The sequence below is a fragment of the Podarcis liolepis genome, assembly GCF_965112155.1.
Source record: "Podarcis liolepis genome assembly, chromosome: 14".
NCBI classification, from domain to species: Eukaryota; Metazoa; Chordata; class Lepidosauria; order Squamata; family Lacertidae; genus Podarcis; species Podarcis liolepis.
Genome location: NC_139569.1, coordinates 39,522,634 through 39,545,978, shown reverse-complemented (window position 1 = coordinate 39,545,978; position 23,345 = coordinate 39,522,634). Strand labels below are relative to the sequence as shown.

General features: G+C 47.6%; 1 protein-coding gene across 2 annotated transcripts in view; it reads right to left on the bottom strand.

Moving 5' to 3' along the window:
• Positions 1-22,875, bottom strand: part of GATM (glycine amidinotransferase) — a 35,709-nt gene extending 12,834 nt beyond the window's left edge. For both annotated transcript variants that reach the window (XM_083475926.1, XM_083475927.1), the window contains exons 1-5: positions 22,718-22,875; positions 10,776-11,000; positions 4,398-4,593; positions 2,708-2,898; positions 56-193 (exon numbers count right to left, since the gene is read on the bottom strand). In XM_083475926.1, the coding sequence (XP_083332052.1) occupies positions 56-193; positions 2,708-2,898; positions 4,398-4,593; positions 10,776-11,000; positions 22,718-22,786 (819 nt within the window). In that variant the 5' untranslated portion in view covers positions 22,787-22,875. The remainder of the gene's footprint in view (positions 1-55; positions 194-2,707; positions 2,899-4,397; positions 4,594-10,775; positions 11,001-22,717) is intronic.
• Positions 22,876-23,345: the final 470 nt, after the last annotated feature.

The following is a 23,345-nucleotide window of genomic DNA, read 5'->3' as shown; positions in this document are numbered from 1 at the left end:
TTTGAAAAAATTAATAAGAAATTATACTGCAAAAAAAAGGAACCGATCTGCTCACCTGACTTCTTTGCACAAAGATGTCTCTTCCGGCTCGTATGAAATCTGCAGCGTCAAAGCATGGCTCAAATTCAGTTGTGACAAATTTGCCCTGTGCAGCCAGCTTGTGCCTGTCTTCCACAGTGCGAATGGGGTAATCCTGGTTTCAGAAAAACAAAACACACACAGGACTTCGCTAGGACTGTTCCCACTACTCAGGGCAATCACACGGCGCCATTTCTCAACCTCTGATCTGCCTAAGCCAGGCTTCCTCAACCTCAGCCCTCCAGATGTTTTGGGCCTACAACTCCCATGATCCCTAGCTAGCAGGACCAGTGGTCAGGGATGATGGGAATTGTAGTCTCAAAACATCTGGATGGCCGAGGTTGAGGAAACCTGGCCTAAGCTTTTCCAGGGCTGATAGTTCTAGCAGGGAGGGTTGCCAATGCAGACATGCTGGGGCCAAACCCCGAGTTCTGGGGCGAGAAACATGGATGGTCCTGCAGATATTATTGTTGGCATTGAGCTCCCATCAGCCCCTGCCAACTGTTAGGATTTTTATCCATCCGAGCTGCTCCAGCGAGTGGTACTATGATTTGTAGTATGATTTGTACTATGATTTGGGCCTTCTGGTGGTTCCCTCATTGTGAGAAGCAAAGCTATAGGGAACCAGGCAGAGGGCCTTCTCGGTAGTGGCGCCTGCCCTGTGGAACGCCCTCCCATCAGATGTCAAAGAGATAAACAACTACCTGACATTCAGAAGACATCTTAAGGCAGCCCTGTTCAGGGAATTTTATAATGTGTGACATCTTAGTGTATTTTTGGTCTTTGTGGAAGCCGCCGAGAGTGGCTGGGGAAATCCAGCCAGATGGGCGGGGTACAAATAATTTATTATAATTATAATTATAATTATTATTATCGTATACATCACGTGAGTGTCTGAGTGAGCGTGAGAAAGGAAGTCTGTGTTATCTCTTCCTTCTGAGTACTATTGGAAGTTGGTTTCACTTCTGTGTGTGTTGCAGTTCTGTATAGTGGTACCTTGGGTTACGTATGCTTCAGGTTACAGACGCTTCAGGTTACAGACTCCACCAACCCAGTAATAGTACCTCGGGTTAAGAACTTTGCTTCAGGATAATAACAGAAATCGTTCTCCGGTGGCGCAGCGGCAGCAGGAGGCTCCATTAGCTAAAGTGGTGATTCAGGTTAAGAACAGTTTCAGGTTAAGAAAGGAACTCCGAAACGAATTAAGTACTTAACCCGAGGTACCACTGTACTGGTGTTCAGAGAGCACAGATGTACTGATGGAGTCTCTGTATATAAAAGGTAAAGGGACCCCTGACCGTTAGGTCCAGTCTCTGGGGTTGAGGCGCTCATCTTGCTTTATTGGCCAAGGGAGCCGGCGTACAGTTTCCGGGTCATGTGGCCAGCATGACTAAGCCGCTTCTGTCGAACCAGAGCAGCGCACGGAAACGCCATTTACCTTCCCGCCGGAGGGGTATCTATTTATCTACTTGCACTTTGACGTGCTTTTGAACTGCTAGGTTGGCAGGAGCAGGGACCGAGCAATGGGAGCTCAGGTCCATCGCAGGGATTCGAACCGCCGACCTTCTGATCGGCAAGTCCTAGGCTCTGTGGTTTAACTCACAGTGCCACCCGCCTCCCTCTGTATAAAGGTAAAGGTAAAGGTACCACTGCCCGTACGGGCCAGTCGTGACCGACTCTAGGGTTGCACGCTCATCTCGCTCAAGAGGCCGGGAGCCGGCGCTGTCCGAAGACACTTCCAGGTCACGTGGCCAGCGTGACGAAGCTGCAACTGGCGAGCCAGCACCAGTGCCGCACACAGAAACACCATTTACCTTCCCACTATAAAGCGGTACCTATTTATCTACTTGCACTTAGGGGTGCTTTCGAACTGCTAGGTGGGCAGGAGCTGGGACCGAGCAACGGGAGCTCACCCCGTCGCAGGGATTTGAACCGCCAACCTTCTGATCGGCAAGTCCTAGGCTCTGTGGTTTAACCCACAGTGCCACCTGCCTCCCTCTGTATATAAGACTGTAAATAAAGTAGTTTTAGAACTACGAGTGAGTCTTTCTTCTGCTATGATATGCCAGAAGACTGGTGTGCTCTTTTCAGGAGAGAAGAGTTGTTTATTACTGGCCGCTCTTGACTGAAGAAGATTTATAGCCAGAGAGAGCCACAGGGGAATACTCCGGAGACTTGGGGAAGTTAGAAGAAGAAGAAGAAGAAGAAGAAGAAGAAGAAGAAGAAGAAGAAGAAGAAGAGAAGGAGGAGGAGTTTGGATTTGATATCCCGCTTTATCACTACCCGAAGGAATCTCAAAGCGGCTAACATTCTCCTTTCCCTTCCTCCCCCACAACAAACACTCTGTGAGGTGAGTGAGGCTGAGAGACTTAAGAGAAGTGTGATTAGCCCAAGGTCGCCCAGCAGCTGCATGTGGAGGAGCGGAGATGCGAACCTGGTTCCCCAGATTGCGAGACTACCGCTCTTAACCACTACACCACACTGGCAGCCTTCCCAGGCCGTTTTTCCAACACCAACATGGCCAATCAATGGTCAAGGATGATGGGAGTTGTACTCCAATATCACCAGGAAGGTACCCTTGCTCCTGCCACCATAGTTGCTTGCTTGAAAGCCAAACGGATAATAATACCTGGTCATAAAGTTCATCAGCCATGGTGGGCTTTGGTGCTGTGGTCCATTTTGATCCGCGGCGGAAGTACTCTTTGATGATGGGCCGATACGCTCTGTATTCAAAGAAACGAGCGCGCCAAGCCATCGGCGCTTCAATGATCTCGTTCCCAATGACCAGCAGAATGTCTCTTGGCATAGCTGCATACATCCCTACCAAAAGAACAAAGTGTTTGATATGGGGATCCAATCAACAGCGGCACAAATCCTGCACACTGGATCCCAGTCAAGGTTCGATTTTGCTCAGTAGCAACCCAGTGGAAGAGGGAGTGAAGCTTCCACACATCAAGCGAAAAAACAAACAAACCACAGGCTACCGAAACAAATCAACTCGATTCCCAACGTCGGTTTGCCAAAATGTGTTAGGACCCAACCTTCTTTTGGGGACATGGCTGTGTTTCTGCCACTCTTAACCAGAATGCCAAGCCTTTATCAAAAAGCAGCAAAACACTGCACTCAATTTCAAGTAGTTTGTATGGGGCAGACAAACATTTTAGCGTGTCATCCATTTTAATCCATCATGGCTGCTCCACTGTGTGCCTAAAGCACATCACAACAGCATAACAGTGATGTCTATGTAGGCCTAGCAAGATCTAGATCAGGGGCCGACAGCCTAAGGCCCATGGGCCACAAGTGGCCCACAGGCGTAATTTTACCGGCCCACGAGCTGCCCCCAAACCGAGCCACCCACTCGGTGAGTCCCCGCGTGCTGCGTTAAACTGGCGCAGCGCGATGTGGGGACTCGCCAAGTAGCGCCAGAAATCGCGTCTGCACAGACACAGATGCTGAAAATTGTGGACACGCACACTCACATGCGCCTGCAATCGGGCCCACGGAGGGGTCTCCATGGCAGTGAACCGGCCCAGGCAAGGTAAGTGTTATGTACTGAGTTGAATAGGATCCAAAATGCAGCCGTCTGATTGGTCCTGGAACAATAGGATTCAGAATGCAGCAGCCTGATTGGTCCTAGAACAATAGGATCCAGAATGCAGCAGTCTGATTGGTCCACAGGAGCCACCCAATCCAGCTCCAGGTGGAAGTGAATCCGCAACCTGATTGGCCTACAGGAGAATCCCGGAATTAGCCAATCATGTGGGGTCCATTGTGTAAATAATGTAGATAAAGCAGACATTCTGGGGGAACTTCCATTCCTCCTCACCACTATGAGCTGAATAAAGAGCATGAAATCCACTCTCGACTCCAAGTATATTTCAGTAAGCCTTGCCAACCCCTGATCTAGATTAACAGAAGGGACTGTACTATTTTACTGTAAACAACATGAAGTCCCTGTGAAACTATAGCTAGCAATACACTAAGTTGCTTAACGGTAGGCTCTTGTTGCCCTTTATGAATTGTCACGAGGACTTTAAAGTTTTTTTTTGTTTTTTTAAAAAGAGGAAACAAATCTCTTCAATAACGAATAAACAATACATTATAAAATAATGAGGAGACGGAGACGTGGTTCACATCCACAATGTACATTCGCAATCATGGCTTCCTCCAAAGAATCCTGCAGCTTACCCATCACAGAGCTACAATTCCCGGCACCCTTAAACCACATTTCCCAGGATTCCCAGGTGCTTTACATGTACGGCTTAGATGTGGGCATGCTCTAAATCGATTCTGCACATTCCAAGTCACTGAGCAATTACCGGTGGACTCAAAGTCAGGCGTTTTATATTTGGTCGACCAGTCAAGTGGCTCTGGTCTTCTCACAATCACTCCTTCCATTTTCAGAATATTGCACATCTCTTCGATTTCAGCAATTGCTTTCTTCACGTGATCCTGGGGAAAATTCTGGCCTCCATACTTCTGATAGAACCCCCAGTACTTCTCGTAGGTATTCGCCTGGTAATCAATAAAGAAAAATCAGACATGAACCAGCATCATATTAACATTGCAAAGAATCACTCTGTATTCATCTACTAACAGTTTAACAACAGTATGTCAATCTCATAGGACTTGTATATTCAGGCAGTGGCGTAGCGTGGGGGGTGCAGGGGGGTCCGGCCGCACCGGGCGCAACATTTGGGGGTTAGGGTTAGGGGGCGCAAATCCACGGGTTAGGGGGCGCAAATTACTTGCCTTGCCCTGGGTGCTGACAACCCACGCTACGCCACTGTATTCAGGTGATTGCATTTTCTGTAATTCTAAGTTTTTAAAACTATTTTTGAATAGTATTACATCTGCTCAACAACCACAGCTAATTTTTTCCCTTCCCACTCTTGTTTCAAAGCTTTTTTTGTCTTTGTATCAGAAAGGCACCTGGATAATTTGGTTGCCAATAAATATTGCTGCAAACATTTCTGAGATCATGGTCTTTCCAATGATTGGCTCTTGTCTAGGTTTGTTAATTGTCTTACTTTGAATGTTGTGAAGATCCTATGCCCTTTTGAAATGTGCTTTTTTGGAGTGGGGGTTATTGGGTTGTTCTTTTTATTTTGATTATGCATTTTGTGGTTTTATATTTGGATTTTATTCTGTGAACCGCCCTGAGACCTCCGGGTATAGGGCGGTAAATATAATAAATAATAATAATAATAATAATAATAATAATAATAATAATAATGTATTTTAAATTGTCATAACCAAGCCATGTGTGGGTAATAAATAAAAATCATTGCTATTCACATGGCACCTGAATCACATGGCACCACTGCAAGCTGGAGAAATTCCACTGAGATGAGCAAGAGGGATTGCCGGACAGTTTTCCATAGAGTCCTGGGCTTAGACTAGAAAGACCTGAGTTCAAATCTCCATTCAGCACAAAGTTAACTGGGCAACCTCGCGTCAGCCTTTCCCCCCTCTATTATTTATATGCCACCCATGGGTTGCCCCAGCCACTCTGGGCTTCTTCTAGCAAAATATAAAAACAATAGGAACATTATTACATTGGCAATTTCTACTCCTGTTTCCATCAAAATTGTTCAACATCCCTAGTTAGGAATTGGCTGCAGTGACTGCCATTAAGTCAGCTGCCTGAGGGAAGGGGGTGCCTGACCCAAACATTCTTTTTTGAGCCTGCTTTCTTCCTCCTCCCTCCAGTTCCTTTTTCCTCACGTGTCATGACTTTTTAGAAGGTGAGCCTCAAGTCAGAAACCACCTTAGTAGTTGATTTATTTAAGCTGCTCCGACGGTCATTTTTCCTTCAAAGGCAGGGTATAAAATGCCTGAAACAAACTTCCGGTTTCAGGGATGCAGCAGCAAGAATACCAATACAGTGGTACCTCTGGTTATGTACTTAATTTGTTCCGGAGGTCTGTTCTTAACCTGAAACTGTTCTTAACCTGAAGCACCACTTTAGCTAATGGGGCCTGCCGCTGCGCCGCCAGAGCACAATTTCTGTTCTCTCTTAACCCGAGCTACCACTGTATAAGGCAGCTCAGTACAGTGGTACCTCAGGTTACATACACTTCAGGTTACATACACTTCAGGTTACAAACTCTGCTAACCTCAGGTTAAGAACTTTGCTTCAGGATGAGAACAGAAATCGTGCTTCCGAGGCGCAGCAACAGCAGGAGGCCCCATTAGCTAAAGTGGTGCTTCAGGTTAAGAACAGTTTCAGGTTAAGAACGGACCTCCAGAATGAATTGAGTACTTAACCCAAGGTACCACTGTAGTGGAATGAGTGTTGCAGCCAGCCGCCTTCCACAGAACGCAAGCAAAGCTTTGCACATATGCAGTACATTATATGTGAATGCCACGTATTAAGGCTTTGAACAAGTCAATGAATAAGTGAATGTGGTTTTTAAAAAATAAATAAATACTGCCCCCCCCCACCGGCTGCTAAAAAAAGAGGTCAGCAGAGCAGTGAGCTCAGCCAACACTGAACATCTGTGACTGTATTTAAGTTTCAGTAGGGAAATGTTAAGAAGGCCTTTAGACAGCTAGAAGATGAATTGCTGCGGCGGCGGCAGCCAAATGTACAGTACGCAGCCCGAGATTTTCTGCCAGCAGGACTCAGTCCTGGAGACTCAGAAATGGCCTGGAATGAAACCTGTAACATAAGCACGACCTTCAGAGACTGCCAGCTCAGCAACTAGTAACCTACATGTCAAACCGCTCATTGCAGGCTGTGATAAATGCACTTTAGAAAAATAATTTAAAAGCACCCTTTTAAAAATAAAATATATAAAAGCGGTTTGCTACCCTCTCAACTCTGTTGGGAAACTGTGTCGCAAACTTCCCTTGGTGTCATTCCAGGAGCCTGGAGACTCTTATCAGAAGCCACACAAGTACGAGATTATAGGGGTCTGCTTGGAAACACCGTTTTCTGATATTTATGTAGTGCTCTCAATGGACACAGCACTTCACAGAGTATGGTGATACCACACCCCCTTAAAAGGAAGATCCCTGCTGCCCCCATGAGGCCTACAATTTAAATTACGATTTAAGAGGATAGATAGTGGCAGAGTATGGTATATACTGTGTAAAGGTAAGGTAAAGGTAAAGGACGCCTGGACGGTTATGTCCAGTCAAAGGTGACTATGGGGTAGTGTTGCTCATCTCGCTTTCAGGCTGAGGGATTTTCAGGCTGTGGCATTTGTCCACAGGCAGCTTTCCGGGTCCTGTGGCCAGCAGGACTAAACCGCTTCTGGCACAACGGGACACTGTGATGGAAGCCAAAGCGCATGGAAATGCTATTTACCTTCCTGCCGCAACGGTACCTTTTTATCTACTTGCACTGGCGTGCTTTCAAACTGCTAGGTTGGTAGGAGCTGGGACAGAGCAACGGGGACTCACTCTGTCATGGGGATTCAAACCGCCGACCTTCCCATCAGCAAGCCCAAGAGGCTCAATAGTTTAGACCAGAGTGCATATATATATACACACACAACAAACATTTACACACTATTACTACCATTAATACTGATCATACTACAAATACCACTTGCCGTAACATTATGTGGAACATTTTGAATGTCCTCAAGTTCCTATAGAAATGCTATGATTATGATGGTGATGATTACTAATGCTACTGTCAAATGCATGCTCTGTTTGTTTTCATCATGTTCACAACAGATTTAAACCCTCAATCAGCTACATGCAATTAAAATGCATATTAGTTTCTCTGTCATTGACATTTGTTCATATTTGATAAGCAATGCAGAGAACTGATTTTCCATTATCAGCCTATCAAATCAGCCTTACTAAAGAGAGCATTTTCCTCTGCTAAAACACATACAGCCATGCTAATCCCTCCCACACAGAGGACTTTCCTTCTACCGAGTTTCCTAAAAGAGGTGCATGCTAATAAACGAAGGACTGAAGCATGACTAAAACTTCATTCTGAACAGGGCTGTTGCACTTCTTGGATCCATGGATCCAAGAAAATATTTAGGGGCATCTGTTTTCCATTTTAAATTGTGCCACCCTAGGGTTGCCAGACGGGACGCAGGTGGCGCTGTGGGTTAAACCACAGAGCCTAGGACTTGCCGATCAGAAGGTCGACGGTTCGAATCCCTGTGACAGGGTGAGCTCCTGTTGCTCGGTCCCTGCTCCTGCCAAGCTAGCAGTTTGTAAGCACATCAAAGTGCAAGTAGATAAATAGGTACCGCTCCGGCGGGAAGGTAAACGGTGTTTCTGTGTGCTGCTCTGGTTCGCCAGAAGCGGCTTAGTCATGCTGGCCACATGACCCGGAAGCTGTACGCCGGCTCCCTTGGCCAATAAAGCGAGATGAGCGCCGCAACCCCAGAGTCGGCCACGACTGGACCTAATGGTCAGGGGTCCCTTTACCTTTACCTTTATATGGCAACCCTATGCAATCCCTCCGGAAATTGACCTGTGAAGCAGCTCCGTCTCTTAGCAGTTTCTTGCTTCACTTGCTAAACTGCATCGCTTCCATGTGCCGACACAACTGTCAAGCCACTCAAATATTATCAGTGTATTTACCTCTCTACCTGCAGGCGATAGTGTTCTTTGCAGCCAGATTAATCTGGCAGCATGCAAATATCAAACAAGATCTGGAAAACGAATGCTGGGCTTACAGCGCAGCTGAATGAATGTTGACTCTAAAGTAATTCTCATTGTGCTCAGTAATCCTTCCTCCTTAGCAAGCGTGTTTAGGGTTTGCTCTCTAAATAAACTGTGAAAGTAAGTGCAGAAGTAGGATACAATAAAATTAATATGGGCTTGTCAACCAGCAGCCCGAGTGCCGGATCTGATGGCCCCAAGGGTGTGGGTTTTATATAAAAAAAAAATCTGGCAAAGTTTTCACTGCACATCCCTGGCTTGATTCAAAAGCAGTTTTCCATGTTCCCTCTGTGTGTCAGCCAGAGCTAATGGAAATTGCACTCCGAAATATCTGAAGGAAACCAGCTTGATGAAGGCTGCTCTTACTACTGCAGGCTACTGAGCACTTAGAAGAGATTTTGTGGGGTGAAATCAAGTTTCAGCCCCACACTTTTACAACTGCTGCATAGAGTAGGTAGCCCGCTCCACTACAAGAATACAGTGGTACCTCGGGTTAAGTACTTAATTCGTTCCGGAGGTCCGTTCTTAACCTGAAACTGTTCTTAACCTGAAGCACCACTTTAGCTAATGAGGCCTCCTGCTGCCGCCGCGCCGCTGGAGAACAATTTCTGTTCTCATCCTGAAGCAAAGTTCTTAACCCGAGGTACTATTTCTGGGTTAGCGGAGTGCGTAACCTGAAGCGTCTGTAACCTGAAGCATCTGTAACCCGAGGTACCACTGTATAGAACTTGGCCACCCTTTACTTACAGGGTTATCCGGGGGTTTAGAGTATGTTGCCAACAATATGCTGATGACACAAATCTCTATTTCTCCTTTACATCTGCAGGCATGGCAGTGGAGGTGCTGGACGGAAATGTCTTGCGTCGGAAATGGAAACAAGAGCCAACAAACTGAAGCTCAATCCAGATAAGACGGAGACCCTGCGAGTGGCAGTTCCCCAGACTGGATGGCTGGGAGATTGCCAGCTCTTGATGGCGTTACACTCCCTCTGAAGGAGCGGGTATGCAGCTTGGGGTTACTTCTGAATCCCTTGCTGTCACTTGAGGCTCAGGTGGCCTCCGTGGCGCTGAGTACCTTCTATTAGCCCAGCTGCACCCCTACTGTATCTGCAAAGGGACAGCCTAACTGCTGTTCTTTATGCTTTGGTCACCTCTAGGTTAGATTACCGCAACGTGTTATACGTAGGGCTGCCTCTGAAGACTGTTCAGAAACTTCAGCCGGTGCAGACTTTGGCAGCCAAGCTGCTCACCGGGGCAAAATAGTTTTACAGTCAGTATTACACTGACTAAACCGACTGCCAATTAGTTTCCGGGCCCAATTCAAAGTGCTGGTTTTGACCTATAAAGCCTTAAACGACTCAGGACTCTATGAATGATACATAGGCTTCTACTCTAGATGCAGACTGTCTGTCTGAGCTTGCAATTCCCTCCTTGTAAGAGCTACGAAATTGGAAGCAAGCCATTTTTTTCCTTGCAATAACTTTTATTTACAAGTTGATTGGGGATAGCAGGCAGGCACCCAGACAGAAAGAAGCCCGCAAATGCTATTAAAAGTCTTCGGTACTCATAACAAAACAGACATTGTAAAAGCCTAAATAAAAAAATTCCTTCCAGTAGTACCTTAAAGACCAACTAAGTTAGTTCTTGGTATGAGCTTTCGTGTGCATGCACACTTATCTGAAGAAGTGTGCATGCACACGAAAGCTCATACCAAGAACTAACTTAGTTGGTCTTTAAGGTACTACTGGAAGGAATTTTTTTATTTTGACTATGGCAGACCAACACGGCTACCTACCTGTAATTGTAAAAGCCTGTTATTGCAAAACCTCTTCAGCGTTTGCAGAAGTGGCAAGCTGCAAAGAGCAGTGGCGTAGCGTGGGGGGTGCAGGGGGGGCCGGCCACACCGGGCGCAACATCTGGGGGTTAGGGTTAGGGGGCGCAAATCCACGGGTTAGGGGGCGCAAATTACCTGCCTTGCCCCGGGTGCTGACAACCCACGCTACACCACTGGCAAAGAGCATGCATAAAGTCTTGCGACGCAAACAGCACATGGTTTACCTTGACCTCCACAGAGAAAGGAGGAACGCAGGCATTTTCGGCTCTCCCCACAATGACTTCCTCCAGCGGGTCCCATTCGTTGTATGAGCAAACAGGGCAGTCCTCGGGAACAGGGTCAGGGGCCTTGTTATTTTCATCAGCAACAGCACAGGTCGCCTGGGAGGCTGCAGCTGCGTGGGTGCTCTGGAAAGTTCGCTGCACCCATCCTGTGAAGACGCGTCCAAGCTTTAATGAAAAAACAAAAAGGGGAGGAGGTCACTTCATTAATTTAGATTGTTTAAACATCATTCTGCTAAGCGAGGAGCCAAGGGGCTAGGCCTCATGATCTCGACAGCACACACACACACAGAGAGACACACATACATCCAAGAATCTCCATCCTCACAGCGGCCAAGACAAAGGTTCTCCATTTCATTTGCCACGAGTATTTTGAATGGCAAGATTCTTTATTATTATTATTATTATTATTATTATTAAATATGTTCTTGTTTTACAGAAGTATGTGTAATGTCTCTTGTATTTTTTCCATGTAACATTTTTACAAATCAGTTTCATTTGTTGAGACATTGGGGGGGGGGGGAGATGGGTGCGGGGGGGGTCGGGTGGCGATAATAATAATAATGAATAATAATAATAATAATAATAATAATAATAATAATTTATAATTTATACCCCGCCCATCTGGCTGGGTTTCCCCAGCCACTCTGGGCGACTTCCAACGAAACACTAAAATACAATAATCTATTAAACATTAAAAGCTTAAGCTCTATTTTGCTTAATGTATGTAGGGTTTGGTGTCAGCGTTGCTCGTGCAGGTTCTCTGCTGTACATTTGTGTTTCTTTGGTGGTGAGAGAGGTTGGGGTTGGCCTAGGGTGTAGTTGTTTGTTTGTGATTGGCTGTAGTGATCTTTGTTTTTGTGTGGGGAAAGATTCTTTTTTAAAAAAGAAAGTAAATTTTAGCGCCTCACCCACTTGCAAGCAGGTTCATGCATGATCTGTGCAAATGAACTCCTCGTGTGTGAGATTGCTTGCACCAGCAATGTGCAGAATCGTGATTTCTTTTCCCTGTGAGCAGGAACATCGCAAGTGCTTGAACATTCACCTGAATGCACAATGAGTAAAAGTGGGGGGTGGGCATGCCTGCAAGCCCCCACCCCCTCCAAAATGTCTTCCAGCTGCTCTTCAGATCTACAATTAGCAAAGAAAGGGAACCGGTTCGAAGGGAGGTTTCAAAGCACGTTCAGTCAAAGACACTTTTTAAAAGCCTTCAGCCCTTCATGCTAGTTGCACAAAAATCGGAAGACTAATGCTGAACAGCGCAATTTATTTTCCTGTGCTTGAAGAGAACTCTCAAGCCTCAAAGCACAAAGACCCAGTTCAGGAAACCCAGCTTAGGAAAAAGGAACGAGCTCAAGCACTGAAGAAGAGAAGAAGAGTTTGGATTTGATATCCCGCCTTTCACTCCCCTTCAGGAGTCTCAAAGCGGCTAACATTCTCCTTTCCCTTCCTCCCCCACAACAAACACTCTGTGAGGTGAGTGGGGCTGAGAGACTTCAAAGAAGTGTGACTGGCCCAAGGTCACCCAGCAGCTGCATGTGGAGGAGCGGGGAAGCGAACCCGGTTCCCCAGATTACGTGACTACCGCTCTTAACCACTACACCACACTGGCTCTCACTGCTGCCTTCTTGTTCTCATAAAAAGTCCCCAAGAAACTTTATGTTTTTCTGAAAATGCAGTAAGTGAAATCAGGTGCAGGCACAAAAGCTTACACAAGTCCCGTCCCCAACACCCCAGACCAGAAGCATGGGACCCGATTTGGCTTTGCTCTGGGCCCCACAAACCCTCTCAGCAGCTCCGCAGGAGGGGCTGTGTTGCATGCAAGATCCTGGGCAGCTGCGCAGGGTCTATTTGCAGAGGGAGAGTAAACGCAAAGCGCTCGAGGAAGGGGAGCAACTGTGCCGACTGCCCTATATCACCAGAAAACATTCGGTGGAGCGGGGCCAGCAGCTGGCGCTTCATGAATTGGACAGCAAGCAGTAAGAATTTCAGCACCGGAAGTGAGCAGTCAACAAAAGCTGCTACTGTAAACGTATCCAAGCCCCAGGACATGACACAACACACCTCACCGGGGAGAGGGATCTTTACAAAAGATGGTCTGCTACAGAGCCACGGCTCTCCCCATACTTCCAACATACGCTCCAACATTTCTCCGATGAAAATAGGGACGTCCTATGTCGTTATTATTAATATTATTATTATACCTGTATACCGGTCCTATATACCTGAAGGAGCGTCTCCACCCCCATCATAGAATCATAGAGTTGGAAGAGACCACAAGGGCCATCGAGTCCAACCCCCTGCCAAGCAGGAAACACCATCAGAGCACTCCTGACATATGGTTGTCAAGCCTCTGCTTAAAGACCTCCAAAGTAGGAGACTCCACCACACTCCTTGGCAGCAAATTCCACTGTCGAACAGCTCTTACTGTCAGGAAGTTCTTCCTAATGTTTAGGTGGAATCTTCTTTCTTGTAGTTTGGATCCATTGCTCCGTGTCCGCTTCTCTGGAGCAGCAGAAAACAACCTTTCTCCCGCCTCTATGTGACATCCTTTTATATATTTGAACATGGCTATCATATCACCCCTTAACCTCCTCTTCTCCAGGCTAAACATGCCCAGCTCCCTTAGCCGTTCCTCATAAGGCATCGTTTCCAGGCCTTTGACCATTTTGGTTGCCCTCCTCTGGACACGTTCCAGTTTGTCAGTGTCCTTCTTGAATTGTGGTGCCCAGAACTGGACACAGTACTCCAGGTGAGGTCTGACCAGAGCAGAATACAGTGGCACTATTACTTCCCTTGATCTAGATGCTATACTCCTATTGATGAGGCCCAGAATTGCATTGGCTTTTTTAGCTGCCGTGTCATACTGTTGGCTCATGTCAAGTTTGTGGTCAACCAAGACTCCTAGATCCTTTTCACATGTACTGCTCTCAAACCAGGTGTCACCCATCTTGTATTTGTGCCTCTCAATTTTTTTGCCCAAGTGCAATACTTTACATTTCTCCCTGTTAAAGTTCATCTTGTTTGTTTTGGCCCAGTTCTCTAATCTGTCAAGGTCATTTTGAAGTGTGATCCTGTCCTCTGGGGTGTTAGCCACCCCTCCCAGTTTGGTGTTGTCAGGGGTTCAGGGACAGAGGGACAGGGGAGGCAGGAGATGGAGAGCGATGGGGAGGAATCCCAGGACAGCGAGGAAGAGGATGACAGTGGGTCAGAGGATTCCATGAGCCTCTCCAGCGAATCTGAGGATTCCCAGGAGGGGGCGCCTGTGGTCAGAGCAAGGGGAGTCCCAGGGGGGACGCAGCGAGGGCAAGGGGCCAGCAGGGAATCCCAAAGTGGCAGCTGGGAGTCAGGACCAGCTTCCCCGCCAGAGCGCAGCGAAGGGGGAGGAGGTTCCAGTGTGACGGGGGAAGCAGCTTCGGCAGCAGAAAAGGAGGGGAGGTCAGAGCAAGCCGTCCTCCTGGAAGGGGAGGGGAGTAGTGAAGGGAGTAGCGTAACTGTCAAAAGAAAGGTTAGAAGTTGGGTGCGCGCGCCAAGTTCAAATGTGCAGGCGCGCGGAAGAACAGGGAGCCCGGAGGAGGAGCCAGGTCCCAAAGCCCGCAGGAGGGAGGGAGAGCAGTCTGGGGATTCAGCGTCAGGGGAATCCAGGAGGGGCGAAACCCCGGCGGGCAGGAAGACCCTGCGGAAGAGGAGAGAAAGGAAGAGGTGGAGCAACGCAAGCTTCTTAAACTGGTGCAGGGGAGGGACCGACTCAGAGGGGACTTCAAAGGTCTAAGGCTAACAGACACGGGGCTGCGCGCCTCGGTTGTGGAACCAATAATGAACTGCAATAAACATCCTTGTATATAAGAAGAACTTGGCGTTGGTCTTTTGTGAGCTGAGACCTGAGGCAGCCCTGACAGGTGTCATCTGCAAATTTGATCAGGATGCCCTTGAGTCCATCATCCAAGTCGTTGATAAAGATGTTGAATAAGACTGGGCCCAAGACAGAACCCTGTGGCACCCCACTAGTCACTCAGTGTCCATCCTTCAGCCCGGACACTGAGATCCAGCGCCAAGGGCCTTCTGGCAATTCCCTCATTGCGAGAAGTAAGGCTACAGGGAACCAGGCAGAGGGCCTTCTCGGTAGTGGCGCCTGCCCTGTGGAACGCCCTCCCAGCAGATGTCAAGGCAATAAACAACTATTTTACTTTTAAAAGACAACTGAAGGCAGCCCTCTTTAGGGAAGTTTTTAATGTCTAATGCTGTATTGTTTTTAATATTCAGTTGGAAGCCGCCCAGAGTGGCTGGGGAAACCCAGCCAGATGGGTGGGGTATAAATATTATTATTATTATTATTATTATTATTATTATTATTATTATTATTATTAATTATTATTATTATTATTTTACTCTTTTTACCCCACCCATTTGACTGGGCTGCCCCAACCACTCTGGGCAGCTTACAACATATATAAAAACATAACTAAACATTTTAAAACTTCCCTATACAGGGCTGCCTTCAGATGGCTATGGAGTTGGATAACTCATTTCTCTGATGAAAATAGGGATGTCCTAAGGAAAAGTGGGACATTCCGGGATCAAATTAGAAACCGGGATGGCTTCTGTAAATCTGGGACTATCCCTGGATATTTGGGACTGTCCCTGGAATAGAGGGACACCTGGATAATAAGAATAAGAATACGAATAATTTATTTATACCCCACCCATTTGACTGGGTTTCCCCAGCCACTCTGGAGGGTCTGTTCCAATTAACATGAGACATGCAGGAAATTGTCTGGCACAATCCCCCCTGATGTTTATGTAGTGATGCTGGACTGGTCTGGAACTCCCTTCGCTGCCTGAGGATTGCAGCCACGGTTGTCTTGCACTGCTCTTCATCCAGGCTGCTTCACCTTGTCTCAAGGGGTGGAGAAACTCTTGCAGCCCATGGGCCAAGTTCCATTCTGGGCAACCTTCTGGGTACCACACGTCAGCAGTGGAAGGAGGCAACAGTCATCAGAAAAAAACATAAATAATATCTTTTGTACGAGGCTGGTTTCTAGACACGCTCATGCATCCCCTCTGGTCACAGCTCAAGGACTCATTCCAGCCAGGCAAAATCACACAAGCAGGGTGCAAAGTTTGAAATTCACCAGGCATGTTTTGCACCTGGTTTTTGGCCACTTGCAACCAAGTTAAAATGCCCTGGGGGGGGGCAGAATGCTGCCTAATGCATGGGTAGGCAAACTAAGGCCTGGGGGCCGGATCCAGCCCAACCGCCTTCTAAATTCGGCCCTTGGACAGTCCAGGAATCAGTGTGTTTTTACATGAGTAGAATGTGTCCTTTTATTTAAAATATATAAATCTATTTACAGTATTTAAAATGTATCTCTGGGTTATTTGTGGGGCCTGCCTGGTGTTTTCACATGAGTAGAATGTGTGATCTTATTTAAAATGAATCTCTGGGTTATTTGTGGGGCATAGGAATTTGTTCATATTTTTTTTCAAAATATAGTCCGCCCCCCCCCCCCAAGGTCTGAGGGACAGTGGACCAGCTGCCCGCTGAAAAAGTCTGTTGACCCCTGGCCTAATGTCTCCACCATCTGGAGGTATGTCCCTGGAGATCTTAAAAATAAATAAATAAATAAATAAATAAATAAATAAATAAATAAATAAATAAATAAATAATACCCCACCCATCTGGCTGGGTTTCCCCAGCCACTCTGGGCGGCTTCCAACAAAAGATTAAAAATACATTAAAACATCAGTCATTAAAAACTTCCCTTGACTGTCTTCACACACATCAGCAACACATCCTGCAGAATTTTCTACCCATTATATTTCATCTGCACAATCAGAATGAATTTCAGGAACCAAAAAGTCACACTGAAAAATATGACTTTCGAGCCGTTTGGCCCAGAAATGGCAACTAGGCATTCCGTTTTGGCAACACTGACCGTGGTTTAAGGAGCCATTTGGTGCCTAGCTTATATATCTGAGTTTCTAACACTGCCTGCGGAGAGTGGGGTGCAGCTGGGAAGGGCCGGATAGGGGGCTTGGAGGGCCACATTGCAGGGGCTTATCTTCCTACTCAGAATGTAGAATATAAGGGAGAGAGGACTGGCTTCAGTTCTCCAGTGCCATGTGTACACAGTGAAAGGCACTTTTCTGTAGCTGGGGCATCTACCTCCATGCAAGGCACAACATATAGGGATATACACTTGGCTTGCTCCCCTCCCCCCCCCAAAAAAACCTGCTCTGGAATAACTGGATCAGGCTTAAGGGCAATTTCTCCCTGCTCTGCAAAGCTGAGCATTCCAAGCCACTTAAAAGAAGCTGGTTGCAGTTGTTCCACACCAGCTGTTGGGAAAGGCTAGACAGCGAAGCTGCGGATGAGCAAATATGCCCTATCCTGTTGCAGACTGTTAATGATCAACATTCCCCGACCCAATATGGGAGGGGTATGCATGACTGCTGGCTCAGCAAAAGAGAGGGAACGGCGGGAGGGAAATAACCCTTCCCTATGTGAGGCATGGGACACGGGTGGCGCTGTGGGTTAAACCGCAAAGCCTAGGACTTGCCAATCAGAAGGTCGGCGGTTCGAATCCCCGCGACGGGGTGAGCTCCCGTTGCTCGGTCCCTGCTCCTGCCAACCTAGCAGTTTGAAAGCACGTCACAGTGCAAGTAGATAAATAGGTACCGCTCCGGCGTGAAGGTAAACGGCGTTTCCGTGTGCTGCTCTGGTTCGCCAGAAGCGGCTTAGTCATGTTGGCTACATGACCCGGAAGCTGTACGCTGGCTCCCTTGGCCAATAAAGCAAGATGATTGCCGCAACCCCAGAGACAGCCACGACTGGAACTAATGGTCAGGGGTCCCTTTACCTTTATGTGAGGTGTGCTGGCAGATGCAAAGGGAGCCACACAATTGAAAGTGTTGCCTCCCCCGCCCCGCCCAAGACAGATCAGATCTTGGCTCTAACACAAGAAGACATCAGCAGCATCTACAGTAAGAAAGGGAAAGGGTAAAGGGACCCCTGACCGTTAGGTCCAGTCGTGGACGACTCTGGGGTAGTGGCGCTCATCTTGCTTTATTGGCTGAGGGAGCTGGCATACAACTTCCAGGTCATGTGGCCAGATGTGGCCAATATGTTAGCTGTAATTGTACTTTAAGGAACATACAAACTCTTCTAGATCATACCAACATCCTCTCTGGTCTTGCATTCTGCAGCCAGCCAGACGTTAGGAGGGATGCGGTTGGCTCTGTGTTCTAAACCACTGAACCTCTTGGGCTTGCCGATCAGAAGGTTGGAGGTTCGAATCCCCGTGATGGGGTGAGCTCCCGTTGCTCTGTCCCAGCTCCTGCCAACCTAGCAGTTCGAAAGCACGCCAGTGCAAGTAGATAAATAGGTACCACTGCTGCGGGAAGGTAAATGGTGTTTCCATGCGCTCTGGTTTCTGTCAAGGTGTTCCGTTGCACCAGAAGTGGTTTAGTCCTGCTGGCCACATGACCCGGAAAGCTGTCTGTGGACAAATGCCGGCTCCCTCAGCCTGAAAGCAAGATGAGCGCCACAACCCCAGAGTCGCCTTTGATTGGGCTTTTTAGGAGGGGCTGCAGCCCAGTGCACGTAGCATCTCCCTTGCATGCAGAAGATTCCAGGTTCATTCCGGACCATCTCCAGGTGGGGCTGGGAGACAAGCTGTTGCTAGTTAAGAATGGACCTCCAGAACAAATTAAGTTCTTAACCCGAGCTACCACTGTATAAAGCAGCTCAGTACAGTGGTACCTCAGGTTATATACACTTCAGGTTACAGATGCTTCAGGTTACAGACTCTGCTAACCCAGAAATAGTACCTCAGGTTAAGAACTTTGCTTCAGGATGAGAACAGAAATCCTGCTCCGGCGGCGTGGCGGCAGCAGGAGGCACCATTAGCTAAAGTGGTGCTTCAGGTTAAGAACAGTTTCAGGTTAAGAATGGACCTCCAGAACGAATTAAGTACTTAACCCGAGGTACCACTGTATAAGGCAGCAGGACAGGAGCGCAACAGCAGCCTCCCTAAATGTATGTTCCAGCAAGCGGTATTCAGATGCATATCGCCTCTGCTTACCACAGGAAATACATAGCCAACTTCACAACTAGCAGACATGGACAGTCTGGGGCAGGAGAGGAAGAAATCTCTTACAGCTGTCAACACAACTGCTGTGTGTCAATCTGAGAAGAATGGCACACCTTGAACTTTGACACCTCCCTGGTAAGACAAGGCGTGTTGGGGGCTAACTTCTTACCTGATAGTCCACAATGCTAAAGTGCACATTCCAGGACTTGAATTTAAGTCCTGTTGACAAGGCGGAACCTTCTTTCAGTTAACTCGCTCACAACAGATTACAGTGGTACCTTGGTTCTCAAACTTAATCCGTTCTGGGAGTCCGTTCGACTCCGGAAACCGTTCGAAAACCAAGGCGCGGCTTCCAATTGGCTGCAGGAGCTTCCTGCACTCAGTCGGAAGCCACGTTGGACGTTGGGCTTCCAAAAAACTTTCGCAAACTGAAACACTTACTTCCGGGTTTGTGGTGTTCAGGAGCTGAGTTGTTTGACAACTAAGCCGTTCAGGAACCGAAGGTACCACTGTACACACAAAAGCGCAGAAGGAGACAGTTGAGCGTGTTCACATCACGTACCTACTGGGCATTCTTAGTCAAATCGGACTTACAAAATAACACCCATCATTGCTTTGCTTATTTGAAAAGATTCATACCTGCCTTTCCCAAAGCAGCTTTACCAAGATGGCCACCTGCCATGTATGTTCTAGTTGAGATTCCTGCTCTGCAGGGGGTTGGACTAGATGACATTTGGGGTCGCTTCCAGCGAGGCTTCCACAGAGCCTAGGATTTGCTGATCAGAAGGTCGGGGGTTCGAATCCCCACAACGGGGTGAGCTCCTGTTGCTCAGTCCCTGCTCCTGCCAACCTAGCAGTTTGAAAGCACATCAAAGTGCAAGTAGATAAATAGGTACTGCTCCAGCGGGAAGGTAAACGGCGTTTCCATGCGCTGCTCTGGTTCGCCAGAAGCGGATTAGTCATGCTGGCCACATGACCCGGAAGCTGTACGCCGGCTCCCTCGGCCAATAAAGCGAGATGAGTGCCACAACCCCAAAGTCGGCCACGACTGGACCTAATGGTCAGGGGTCACTTTACCTTTACCAGCTCTACAATTCTATAATTCTACATGACAAGAGAGGGGCCTAGGAAGCAACAGTGGAACACAGGAAGCTGTCAGGCCATTGGGTCCGCCTTGCTCAACATTGTCTATGTTGATTGGCAGTAGCCAATCAAGGGTTTCAAACAAGATTCTCTCCCAGCTCTACCTGGAGATACTAGGAGGTGAACATGTGTGCAAAGCAGATTCTGTACCACTGAGTTGCAGCCAGGAGGAAACGAACCTTTACTGTATATTATATATATTCAGGGTGGCTTCCCAACCTTTCCCTCTCCATTTCAGCACCCTCTGTGTCACACCCACCATTTCACAGCTCCATTCGATAGTTTAATCCTCCCTCCTCCATATTTCAATCAAGACAGACTCCACCACCGCTGAAATAAAGGTTTGCTTTCGGGGGTCCAACAACACACGCACTTCATTAGCAAATTACTGTTTAGCAATGCAGGTTTTCCCACGAGGAAGCGGTATGGAAAGGGGTTGATCAGACACAGATTTAGGGGAGCGTGAGCAGTTCGATTGCACGAGGCATGGGGACTTGGGGGGGGTGCCGCAACTATGATGTAGAATGGGGGGGGCACTGAATTTTGCCGCTGAAGTTTAAGACCCCAGGGTCCGCTGCTGGGTTGATAATACCGGGATTATGTTGCTTTCTTTAAGGATATGCAAGATGCTTGTTTGCAGTAATTGTGTGAGAAACCTAGCAATCCAGAGAAAGGTACTGTATTTTTTGCACCATAACACTCACTTTTTTCCTCCTAGAAAGTAAGGGGAAATGTCTGTGCGTGTTATGGAGGGAATGCCTACGGGTGGCATGCCTATGGATTTTCCTCCTCTAAAAATTATGTGCGTGTTATGGTCGGGTGCGTGTTATAGAGCGAAAAATGCGGTAAGTTTTCTCCCCAATTTATCAGTACAGTGGTACCTCAGGTTACATACGCTTCAGGTTACACACTCCACTAACCCAGAAATAGTGCTTGAGGTTAAGAACTTTGCTTCAGGATAAGAACAGAAATTGGGCTCCAGCGGCGTGGCGGCAGCAGGAGGCCCCATTAGCTAAAGTGGTGCTTCAGGTTAAGCACAGTTTCAGGTTAAGAACGGACCTCCGGAACGAATTAAGTACTTAACCCAAGGTACCACTGTACACATTTCCCCCTCTCACCTCCTGCATGCATGGGAATGGGAATGCTCTTGCCACAAATTTGTGTATTTGGATACAGCACATGGTCACACTTTCATACTGGAATCATCCATCCATCCATCCAACCAACCAACCAACCACAAAAAGTATTAATTCCTCAGATGCAGCCAGGAAGCATATATCTAAGCCTGTATGAGGACCACCCCTTTCCACCACTTTGACCATTTTTAAAGCTTACAGTCCCTGACATTGTGAAATGGTACATATATGCACACAAAGGGTATGCATTATTTTGTAAAAGTAGCATACATGATGCTGTTCAGCTGGTACCGAACCCCATGCCCAATCAGCCGCTTTAAAACACACCTGCAGCCCCTCTGTCTCTCTCACCTGCCCTGCATATGCAATCCGGACATATACACAACTCCACAGAATATGAAGCTCCGACTCTTGCAATTATGATTATTGCAAGGATTGCAGTGCGAGCAGAGACTGGCTCGGTTAAGGTTAGTGCAATGTGATCATCAGCTCAAGAAGAAGAAATTAGGCAATCTTCACAAGCTGTTTTTTCTTTTATGCACACATAAGCATCAGGTTAAAAAATATATATTTTATACCCTACAAAGGGCCAGAGATGAGTAAATTAATAGCTGGAAGCAATTTGGACAATGGGACGGGGGAGGGGAAGAGTTTCAAGTGAATTTGGATTTGCTTCCCAAACTTGTAAGCAATATTTTAATTTAAACAATTCACACACATCCCCAAATTATGGAATGTTGGAGAAGTTGAGTTATGGAAATAGTTCTATAAAAATGGAAGCATTGCCTTGGGTCTTTTTAAGGCATTTAAACCCGAAAGTTAAATATATGGTCTTAAAAATTCATATTCAGCAAGGGTAGCTCTCCAATGCAAATTTCAAAAGCAAGAATGTGCTTGCGTTGGAAATTCCAAACATTCAGTCCTGACTTTTTGCCAGATTCCACTTTTCTCTCAAGACACGCACACTCCTTCCAGTCCCTAGAAAGAAGAATTAAGAGAAGCTGTTAATCTTAGCCCGGCCCCTTTCCGAAAAGGAGAAGACAAGAGCGTCTCCAAGCCTCAGCAAAGTCACGCTCTTACTCCGTAAGTCCTGCTCTGATGAGCAAGAAGCGTCCAGCGGCGAGAGGAATGCACTCTGCACATGCACAGATTCACTTCCCCGCCAATCATGTCCTTCTTCCTCCCAAATTAAGTTCTGGTTTAAAATACTGTTTAGGGGGCTTGCCTTGCCTAGAAAGGAGTCGAATGTTAATTTATTAACACCGTCCCAAGTGAGAGAAACATTTCATTGCAAATTCTAGCACGTTTTCATGGCGCAAAGTGAGGCGGGGTTGTTTTTAAAGAAAAAAATATTTTAAAAATATACTTTCGTTAAAGTTGCACCCATATAAATAGAGCGCACGGCCTCGATCCTTGGAGAACTGTTCTTTCCTCCCCTTGCCCAGAGCGAGCCATCCGAGCGCCCAGGTCATTCTGGGTTTAAGATCGCGCGCACCGGGGTCTCCGCACCTACCCTGGACCCGATGTAATGCACGGCTTCGGCTCCCCGGCTCCCTCCTCGCAAGCACCGGACGCGCAGCATCCCTCTCTCTCCGCGGCTCTGGCGACAGGAATGATCCCTCTCTCGTCCCCTCCGGGGAACACACAGCACGCCTAACCTAAACAGCGAAAAGCGAGAGGCAGTGGGGCGGCCGCGACCCTTTATAGCAGCTGCCGCCTCTCGATTGGCTGGCCCAAAGCGATGGGGCGGAGGGAGGCGGTGGGCGAGAGCCCCAAATTAGCAAGCGGCGTCCGGCCAAGGCGCCTCCGTTGCCTTTTATAGCCTCCAGGGGCGCCTCTCTGGCAGGGATGAATGGGGGAGAGGGTTAAAGACGACCATTCAGATCCGCCCCTCACTCTTTTCTAAGAAAGCCACGGGGGTGTGGGGTACGGGGAGGTCTCTTGTTTTCCGTGGCTGGATCTGTTGCACCGTGCAGCAAAAGGAAGTGGTAGAGCACCCCCCCACTCGCCCCCCCTCCACCCCCGGACTGCACCACTTCAGACTCCACATGGAGGATGCAATTCTCTGGAATGTTTCCCCACTTAAAAATGGATGAGGGAGTCTGCTGGCCTGTGCCCGGGAATATAAGCCCCTTTAATAG